General features: G+C 46.5%; 1 protein-coding gene across 1 annotated transcript; it reads left to right on the forward strand.

The window, feature by feature from the left end:
- On the forward strand, positions 1-1244 carry LOC121022159 (apoptosis-associated speck-like protein containing a CARD). Its single transcript, XM_040463083.1, has 3 exons — positions 1-328; positions 589-645; positions 885-1244. The coding sequence occupies exons 1-3, from the start codon at positions 55-57 to the stop codon at positions 1139-1141; spliced, it is 588 nt and encodes a 195-aa protein (XP_040319017.1). The 5' UTR covers positions 1-54; the 3' UTR covers positions 1142-1244.
- Positions 1245-10631: the final 9387 nt, after the last annotated feature.

Genomic DNA, 10631 nt, shown 5'->3' on the forward strand with positions numbered 1-10631 from the left:
TTCCTGGTCCGCAGACAATCCAGGAGAGCGACTGCAGCAGGGGACCCGGGAGCCATGGGGTGCACTCGCGACGCCATCCTGGACGCACTGGAGAACCTGACTGCAGAGGAGTTCAAGAAGTTCAAGCTGAAGCTGCTTTCAGTGCCCCTGCGCGAAGGCTATGGGCGCATCCCTCGGGGGCCCCTGCTGTCCATGGACGCTATGGACCTCACAGACAAGCTGGTCTCTTCCTATCTGGAAGAGTACGGCGCAGAGCTCACAGCGCTCGTGCTGCGCGACATTGGCATGAAAGAGCTATCAGAGCGGCTGCAACAGATCACGCGCAAAGGTGAGCACTCTCCCTCCACGCTCTGGAGGGGCCCCAATCGCTGGGCCTCCTACATGCCCACACTACACCACCCCCACTCGAACGTTTGCCCCTTTGGGTTCTTTCGCTTTCTGTTCCTCCTACGGACTAAAATTGCAAAAACTCCTCCTCCTGACCTCCTGTGCTTGGCCCTGATCTTGGCTTCTTGACCAAGGGGCCCCTGCCAGAGACTGGAGATAAGGTAGGAGGCAAAGGGGACCACTTGACTAATTTCCTTACAGACCAGGCAGCCGCACCTGCTGGGATCCAGGATTCTCACCTGAAGGCAGCCAAGCCAGGTGAGGCCTCCACACCCAACCTTTCCAGCCACACCCCACCACACACCCCACCCCTGCAGGCCTGCAGCTGTATCCCACAGCCAGGAACACTGAAGAAGGTTGGGCCCTACCCTTCCCACTCACCTACATGCCCCTTTGGCCACCTCTGGTGGGAAGGGGTTCAGGGGAGGGAGAGATCAACAGGCCCCAGTATCTGCCCTGGGAACTGGCTCATCTGCTTTCCTCCATCCTGCCCCCAGCAATGCACTTTGTGGACCAGCACCGGGCGGCCCTTATCACACGGGTCACAGATGTGGACGGGGTGCTGGATGCCCTGTACGGAAAGGTCCTGACAGAGGAGCTGTACCAGGCAGTGCGAGCAGAGCCCACCAATGCACTGAAGATGAGGAAGCTCTTCAGCTTCACTCCAGCCTGGAACGTGACCTGCAAAGATCTGCTCCTTCAGGCCCTGAGGGACACCCAGCCCTACCTGGTGCTTGACCTGGAGCAAAGCTGAGGTATCTTCGCCAGCAGTGGCCCCATGTACAACCCCTGGCAGTTCCAGCCAACTTACCCCATATGATTTTTCTTATGCGTAATAGAGGAAAATCCAGCTCGTACTTGTGTGTTTTTCCTACTCCCAGCCTGAAGGTACATGCAGAGCTAAGCTACTTTATAAATGCCACAGAGGCCAAGTGAAGGCCTGTTCCTAGGGCAGCCGGCTCCCCAAACACTTCATCCTTCCTGCCTCAATCACCATGAAATACCCCTCATTTACCATTTGGTAGCTCCTCCAGTGCTCTTCAGAGTCTGTCCTTGAGGTCATAGTTAGCCCTGCGGCCAAGGTCTAAAAGTTAAGAGAGGTGTGTACAAAGGGTCTGGAACTGAAAAGGGTTGGCCTTGTCAGAGACATTTATCAGCAGACTAGCCTACAATAGCTTCTTTCATGTTTTCCTTTGGGAAAAAAATACTGTAATATTAGAGCACTTTTCAAGGGCAGAGACAGAGTATCCTCTAAACAGGATAGAATGGGGCACCTGGGTGACTCAGTTAAGCATCTAACTCTTGATTTTGGCTCAGGTAACGATCTTACAGTTCATGAGTTTTGAGCCCCATGTTACTCTGCACTGACTGCATGAAACCTGCTTAGGATTCTGTCTCCTTCTGTCTGCCCCTCCTCTGCGCAAACTCAGGCACTCTCTCTCAAAAAAAAAAAATTAAAAAAAAAAAAAAAAAAAAACAGAAGAGCACAAGAAATCAAGCATAATTCTAGGATTCCTTCTGGGACTGGCACGGCCTTCAGCAGGCTTAATTGCCCCCTCTGTTCCCTCCCCACCTTGGAGGAAGGGGTTAAAGATTACACTTTGCCCAGAAAACATGCCAACCACAAAAGCAAGACTTTGGAAGTGAATTCTAGTAGCCATTTCTTCTTTTCATTGAATTTTTGCCTACAGAGGAACATACATTTTTCTCTAGGAAACCGCACTTAAGGAGCCTTCTTCAAAGGCTGTCAGGGAACCAGGATCCTAGAACTACACCCTAAGTACACATTGCACCCAAATTCTGGCTTTGAGACAGGATGGGGGAGGTTAAGCACAACAGGCTGGCACACCAGCCCAGTATCCCATTCTTAGGGGTTAGATCATCAGACACAGGACCCAGGTATGCGGGTACAACGTGGCTGCTTCTGTGCCACTCACAATGATACACGAGTTCACAATGAAAAGCTGTGCAGACTTCACTCTGAATACCCTCACCTAGAGGACACAAGAACTCCCTCAGAGGTGTGTGCACAACATCCTGAACAGTCTGTATTAACATGTCCCTATCCTGATCTACTGGATCACCAGAGCAACAGGAGAAAGCAAGTGCATAGTTGGCTATAAGAAGCTACCAAGCTAAGATGTGGCCTCTGTCAGGGCCACCCAGTCACATGGGACTGACTGTTCCTAATGCTACTTGGGACTCCAGAAGAGCAGAGCTTTCCCAAAGCAGCAATCAGCCCTAACACTCAGTTTCCTGTGAGCTCATCATTCTTAAGCCAGCTACCCCATACAATAAATGTCAATGGTCCCCATTCCATACTCAACCCTGAGATGTGTTCACTTATGTTCTGCAAGGACCTCACCATGTTCAAACTGAAATGGTCTTCCTTTCACCATCCCTGGATCTTGACATAAGGTGGTATCAGCGTAGAAAGAAAACAAGAAATCCTAGCATGTTCCATAAAAGTCCAGATTTAGTCTTGCTTGATGCTACTAGCTCTTCCAAGACTAACATCCAGTTGGGCAAGGCTGGCTCAGTCATTGGAGCATGCGACTCTTTTGATCTCAAGGTAATGAGTTCAAGCCCCATATTGGGCATGGAGACTATGTTAAAAAAAAAAAAAAAAAAAGACTAACATCCAAGACTAACTTACATCCATCCAACCGCCTTCTTTCTCAACCTCACTGGTGCCACCTGGCTTATGCCTAACATCTCACCTGCGACAGGCTCTCTACCTCTAGTCTACCTTCAAAGGCTGGAATGATTAAAACTGATCATGGAGATGATGGCTTCACTTCTAACATTAGGACACCTAAACTCTTCCAGCCTGGCCCTTCAAGACTCCATCCAACCTCTATCTCCCTTTCACATATCCCATGATCCCAAAAATATTTGCTCACCCCAATCCCTAGAACACGCTGATCCCTTAACTATGACACCTTGAAACTCCTACCTGTCCTAGCATGCCCACAGGTATGCCTTTGTCTGCGTTCCAGTAGCTCTTCCATGTCACTATGGTAAAGCAAACCATGTTGGTTTGTTCTTACTTAAGATCCTCTCATTTGACTGACCCCCCCCCCCCTAAAAAAGACAGCTTTCCAACAAGTGCCTTGCATACAGAAAATAATAAATGGTAGCTTGTTTATCTCTAGAGGGTTTGTTCTAAAACTCCACATGAACCTAAGGGTCTCAGCAGATGGGAGCATAGCTAGCATTTGCTTGCACAACAGAGATCCTTAAAAACAAGTTACAAAAACCAGCACAGGGGTGCCTAGGTGGTTCAGTTAAGTGACCAACTTTTGGTTTTCAGCTCAGGTCATAATCTCACGGTTTGAGTTTGAGCCCTGTGTGGGGTTGCGTGTGGACTTGAGCCTGGTTGGGATTCTCTCCCTCCCCCCACCCACTTGCTCTCTACTCAAATAGTAAAAAAAAAAAAAACTGCAAGCCTGAGACAAAAGAAATGGTTCTAAGAAACTGCTCCTGAAGTCAGAATTTCTCCAAAGCTTTTTTTCCCCTTGGGGTGCCAGGGAGAAGCATGGGAGAACTGAATCCTGCCTTAAGTCTTGTTTTTTAATGCTTTTAATACTTACTTTTGAGGTGGGGAATGGCAGAGAGGGAGACAGAATCCCAAGCAGACTCCATGCTCTCAGGTACAGCTCAGTTTGGGGCTCGAACTTGTAAACCACGAGGTCATGACCTAGGCCGAGATCAATAATCTGCCGCCTAACCAACTGAGGCACCCAAGGCACCCCCTGCCTGAAGTCTTTAAGCACGGTACAACACAGTAGTCAAAGACACAAGTTCTACAGCCAAAGGACATAAACTCAAACCCCTGCTCCACTTCATATCAAGTTATGAGACTTTAGGCCAGTTTGTGCCTCAGCATCCCCATCTCTCAAACAGGGATATAGGAATGGAACAGTAACTGGCCCACAACTAGTACAAATTAGCATTAGCAAGTATCTCCACTGGAGTGTTTTGGTTCCTGGAGTGGCTCAGTCGGTTAAGCGTCCGACTTCTGCTCTGTGCTTCAGATTCTGGGTCTCCCTCTCCCCCCCTCCCTCGATCATGCTCTCCCAAAAATAAAACATTTTTAAAAATTAAAAAAGGATGTTTTTGTTCCTAACCTAGCCAATGACTTAACATAAATAGCACCGGAAACAATCAACTTTTGCTTTAATCTCCAAGTATCCCAAGACTGAAAAAAGACCAGACACACCTAGATGGCTCAGTTGGCAGAACACGTGAATCTCGATCTCAGGACATTTAAGTTCAAACCCCACACTGGGTGTAGATTATTTAAAAGAAAGATCTTAGGGGCACCTGGGTGGCTCAATCGGTTAAGGGTCTGACTTTAGCTCAGGTCATGATCTCATGGTCCGTGGGTTCAAGCCCCATGTCGGGCTCTGTTCTGACAGCTCAGAGCCTGGAGCCAGCTTGATTCTGGGTCTCCCTCCCTATCACGTGTACTTTCAAAAATAAAAATAATAAAAACATTAAAGAAAAAAAGCTTAAAGGAAAACAACACAGTATTACTGACAGCCTTGCAGATCTGAATATACTACCCTACCTAGTACCATGACTGTTATTCTATCCCCAGGATAGTTGTTTTAAAATAAGAACAGGGGCGCCTGGGTGGCTCAGTCAGTTAAGCATCCAACTTCGGTTCAGGTCATGATCTCACACCCCACTTATGGCTCCACTTTCTCCCTCTCCCTCTGCCCCTCATAGGATTCTCCTTCTGCCCCTCGCTCACTCATGCTCTCAAAACTAAATAGCTAAAAAGTATAAAATTTTTCAAAATAAAATAAAAATTGTAATAAAATTCTGTAAGCTGGACTCAACCTTCTATGAATGACATTTAGCTTAGTTCCTAGCTAACACCATTTATGTAGAATGTTTTACACACAATGTCAAGTTCCTCTTCACAGGTGGAAAGTGCAGTGAACTAGCATAAAAGGAATCTCTGCAAAAGTTTTTATAGGGTATAGATCTGAGTGTACAGTTGAACCAGCAACATCAACGTTGCCAGAGAATTCATGCCCCACTTGGACCTACACAATCAGAATCCACATGCAAACAAAATTCCCAAATGATTCAATGGGTTCAACTTAAGACACTGCTGTTGAGGAACTGGCTCCACCATCTCAGTCTGAGGTTTGCAGAGGCCTCCCCTGGATGTGCTTTTTCACTCGGAGACAGTAAACAGGGTAGGCCAGTTTTCTCTCAAACTCTGGAAAAAAAAAGTTATAAAAGCCCTGTCAGTCTAGATCTAACAGACAAGTCCCCACTCCCTACAGGGCCTGCAGGACACTGATGAAAAGCTACAGGGAATGCATACAACGGTGTAACACTGCCACCCTGAGGTGTGTGTGCAGGACGCTACCTGGAAGGCTTGGCTCCTGCTCCCGTTTATTCTTCCCATACCCATCCCACTCACCCTCCTTGGGGGGGGGTTCTCTACTTAGCCATCTGATTTGGTTCCCACTACAGCACAGGAAATCCCAAATCCTTAATCCAGCAGTCCCAGCTCCACTCTTGTCTGCACTCCTCACACTAGTGGCTCAATTGTTCTGTTAAAGGAACCCTTCTCTCTGGCACTACAGCCCCAAGATTTAGGACTAAAGCCATGTCCAAAGAGCTGAGAGAGCACTAGCCATCAGCAAGGTGCCTGATTTCCAGACCCAAACTCCTGCTCATGAGGCAAATACTTTCCTCACTTATTCCTGCCTCAATACCAGGATTTTTAAAAAATGCTTTTTTAGGGGCGCCTGGGTGGCGCAGTCGGTTAAGCGTCCGACTTCAACCGGGTCACGATCTCGCGGTCCGTGAGTTCGAGCCCCGCATCGGGCTCTGGGCTGATGGCTCAGAGCCTGGAGCCTGTTTCCGATTCTGTGTCTCCCTCTCTCTCTGCCCCTCCCCCGTTCGTGCTCTGTCTCTCTCTGTCCCAAAAATAAATAAACATTAAAAAAAAAAAAAAGAAAAAAAAATGTTTTTTTAATGTTTATTCATTTTTGAGAGAGACAGAAAGCGAGTGGGTTAGGGGCAGAGAGAGGGAGACACAGAATCCAAAGCAGGCTCCAGGCTCCGAGCTGCCAGCACAGAGCCCAACACGGGGCTCAAATTTACAAGCTATAAAATTATAATCTGAGCCGAAGTCGGATGCTCAACCAACTGAGCCACCCAGGCGCCCCAACACCAGGAGTTTAGATTGAACAGCATCCACAAGCTTTTCTAACTACTAACACCATGGGATTATGGGCCCAATAATTTCAACAAGCCAAGCCCTAAAGTCAAATGTGCTGGACATTACTTCTTCAGCTCATATTATGTGTCAGTACCATAAAGATTGTTATTTCATGGAAAGGTAAAACAGACGATTTTAATAAACTTAATAAGTAATTCTAAGTCTAAAAGTATTTCAAAATAAGGGGCGCCTGGGTGGTTCAGTTGGTTAAGCGTCCAACTTCAGTTCAGGTCATGATCTCACAGTTTATGAGTTCAAGCCTCACGTCAGGCTCTGTGCTGACAGCTTGGAGCCTGGAGCCTGCTTCAGATTCTGTGTCTCCCTCTCTCTGCCCTTCCCTCCCTCTCAAAAATAGAAAAACTTTTTTTAAAATTTTAAGTATTTCAAAATAAAAACTAAAGATGAGCGGGGGCACCTGGCTGGCTCAGTTACACGTCTGACTCCTGATTTCAGTTGTCATGATCTCCACATTCGTGAGATGGAGCCCTGCATCAGGCTCTGCACAGACAGCAGATTCTCTCTTCCCCTCTCTCAAAATAAACATTAAAAAAAATTTTTTTTTTAATAATAAAGATGAAAGGAAAAAGGCTAAGTACTGAGGGCTCCAAGGTAGGAAACAATTTGAGTTCTGGAAAACTGGGGCAGGAATGGTTGCAGGTAAGACCCCACAGCTCACACTTGAGTCTAGCCTCCCTTGCAGACTAGTGTGGAAGTGAGATCCGGTGACAAAACCCATGATGGATGATCAAGGGACAACAGAATGGAGTGGGCTGGGAAGAAACATGCATAAAGATGTAATGTGTTGTCTCATAGGGTTGCACCCTAGACCTTAATTCCCGGTCTGCCTACCCATCGATGACTTCACCCCATACCAAAGGTACTCAAACCTGGACAGATGCAGCATATGATGGCAAAAAATACCTCAGAAGACTAACACAGAACTAAATCAAAAGGCAGCAAACAGATCTGCAGCACACCTTTCCCCACTCACCACCTACCCTTCTCCCTTCCTTCCTAGTTAGCCTGCCCCAATCTCAATCCAAAAACTGCCAGACACCTGCTTCCAGACAGCAGATTGTTTTCAATACTTCAGTATGTATCCTTTAGGAGAAAGAAGGACTAGTCTAAAATCCTCACCAAACATGACTAGCTATTGCTGGCCATACTTTTACAAGGGAATGCAGCAAAGAACAGAAGCTCCAAATTCCAAAACCCCATGGGTCTCATCTTCTCACCAATGCACTTACAATCAGAACAAGCTGCTCAGGGGGCAGCTGGGTGGCTCAGTCGGTTTAGCACCAGACCGTTGATTTCAGCTCAGGTCATGATCTCAGGGTTTGTGGCTCTGAGCCCCACGGGACCCTGCAGAGCCTGCTTGGAGTCCTCTCTCCTCTCTCTGCCCTTGCCCCTACCCCCACATACTTTCTCTCAAAATAAGCTGAAAAAAAGAACAAGATGTTCAGAACCAACATTCTATTTCCATCTTCATCCATTGTCCTGGGAAAGCCTCCAAACTGGATCTACCTACTAACCAGACATCTGAGACACCTGGGACCCTATTTCCTTTAAGAGCAATGCCAATCGCTAAAGCCCTTTAAAGGATAGAAGACCTGGGTGGCTCTGTCGGTTTAAGCTTCCGACTTCGACTCAGGTCCTGATCTCGCGGTTCATAAGCTCCAGCCCCACATCGGATCCCCTCTGTCTCCCCTCTTTCTGCCCCTCTCCGACCTCTCTCACAAAAACAAATGAAATGAAACTTTAATGTTTATTTTTGAGAGAGCGTGAACATGGAAGGGGCAAAGAGAGAGGGAGACACAGAATCCGAAGCAGGCTCTAGGCTCTGAGCTGTCAGCACAGAGCCTGATGCAGGGCTCAAACTTACAAACCATGAGATCATGACATGAGCTTTAGTCAGAAGCTTAACCAACTGAGCCACCCAGGTGCCCCATGTAGCATTTTTAAAAAATACTAATAAAGGATATAAGATAGTAATACTAGCAGACCCAGTCAGTAATCAAGTTCACAAAAAACTCCAACCTCATTCACCCCTTGCAGCAGGATCAAGGAAACACAACTGAACCCTAACACCAGAACCCTAGTAGTTGAAGCAGAAACAAACTTTTTAGAAACATGAATCAGTCTTTTTTTTTCTTCCTTTGGAATAAGACTATTCAAATCAATCACTTAAGCAGATTCAAAAAACAGATCAAAGAAATAGTAAAGGCAGCCCAATCACACCAAAGAGAACTACCACAGCCTTGGCTCTAAATGAAGGCTTCTCACATGTACCAAGTTCCACAGTCAAGCCAAAGGATTGCCTGGGAGAACCTCAGCCAATCTCAACCTACTCTTGGTTACTGAGCACCCCCCACTCAGTAGGGAGAGTAAAGCAATTATTTATTACTTCCAAGGCCACCACTTCCCTGTCTTGGAAATTTGGTGAAGCAACCTTCTATAGAGAAGGCCTTGAGCATACTCGACAACTATCAACAAAGAGGAACACACTTCAAACTAAGAGTCCCTGGAACTCCACAAACTATGTTTCTGACAGCAATATACCTTTTTCTACTGGCTGTGATTTTCTGTCCTATATTAACTAAAATTCATACTCACCAACTCATTGGCAGGTACAGGCAAGTTTTCTAAACTCCCATTTGAGAGTTGAAAAAAATGGAGAGGCACCTGGGTGGCGCAAGTTAAGTGTACCACTTCAGCTCAGGTCACAATCTAGCGGTTGGCGAGTTCGAGCCCCGTGTCAGGTTCTGGGCTGACAGCTCAGAGCCTGGAGCCTGCTTCAGATTCTGTCTCTGTCTCTCTCTCTCTGCCCCTCCCCCCACTCACACTCGGTCTCTCTCAAATATAAACATTAAAAAGTTTTTCCAAAAAAACACAGAAAACAAAGGGTTTGACGGGTCAGGAAATGCATACGGTAAAGTTGAGAACTGTCTAAGGTTTCAACTCATTGCCCCTACTCCTTTCCTATCTCCAACACACCCCCTGGAAAAGGGAGGGCTTTCCACCACCAATTCCACCAGTCATTAAGGTTCAAGCCTAAAATCTCAAAATACCCAAGACCTCAGCCCTCTAAGTGCAGGCAGGATACAAAAGTGACACCCTGTCTCCTATCTACCCAAGCCCCACCTTCAGGAAAACTAGGGTGGGGGAGGCCCCACTCACCTTGAAAATATGAGCTACTTCTACCTTCCTTTCCCAGCTAACCTTCCCTCTTACCATCAACTTGTTCCCTTCCCTCTTCCCTCAAATTTAGCATCCTCCTAAGACCTAAGCAAACAAAAAAGCTTTAGTTTATCCCCTTAAGAACAATGATTTCAGAATGAAAATGCTAAGAAATGAAAATGAAGTTCCAAGAACTGGGCCTCAATCTTGGCTCTACCATGTTCTGATTCTGAGAGCCACATAACCCCATGCACGTCATCATCTGCCTATAGAGTGAGGCCACAGAAGCTCTGACATTAGCAGGTACACACTCCTTCCTACAAAAGACCCAATTTGGCTGGCTATGTGCTCTCCTTCATGGTTACTTTGAATACTGCCCCCAAAACCAATCTAATTTGTTTGAGCCCACCTTAGAAAGTGTCAACAGAGCCAAAAGTCCTTAAAAAGGGTAAAACGGATAGAATAGTAAACCAAGACCAACACATAAATAAATGTGGTATAAGGTGGTAAAAGAAAAACCCCCACATAGTGGGACATATTTTGGGGCCACAGTCATGACATCACAAGTTTCACTTATCCCATTTATACATCCAACTTTTGCCATGACAGAAAAGTTTGAATCTCTACTTTCAAGGATGCCACTTAACTTTTTCTCCCCTGGACTAAGTATCACACACTTTATTCCAGTTCCCGCTAAACAGGAACAGATTATTCCAGTTCCTGCTAAGCAGGATGATCTGAAAGAGAAAAACTCCCCACATTCTTGACCCAAGCAGGTATCAATCCTCCAGTAGAGTGAAGAGGAGGAAGGAAAAAA

Source organism: Herpailurus yagouaroundi, unplaced genomic scaffold, assembly GCF_014898765.1.
Source record: "Herpailurus yagouaroundi ecotype Mexico unplaced genomic scaffold, PumYag 379, whole genome shotgun sequence".
Classification (NCBI taxonomy): Eukaryota; Metazoa; Chordata; class Mammalia; order Carnivora; family Felidae; genus Herpailurus; species Herpailurus yagouaroundi.

What these genes read in the sequence shown, in the direction of transcription:
- LOC121022159 (XM_040463083.1), top strand. Translation starts at nt 55, where the DNA reads ATGGGGTGCACTCGCGACGCCATCCTGGACGCACTGGAGAACCTGACT. An exon ending in GCAACAGATCACGCGCAAAG is followed by an intron (nt 329 to 588) that starts GTGAGCACTCTC and finishes ATTTCCTTACAG; the next exon opens with ACCAGGCAGCCGCACCTGCT. An exon ending in CCTGAAGGCAGCCAAGCCAG is followed by an intron (nt 646 to 884) that starts GTGAGGCCTCCA and finishes TCCTGCCCCCAG; the next exon opens with CAATGCACTTTGTGGACCAG.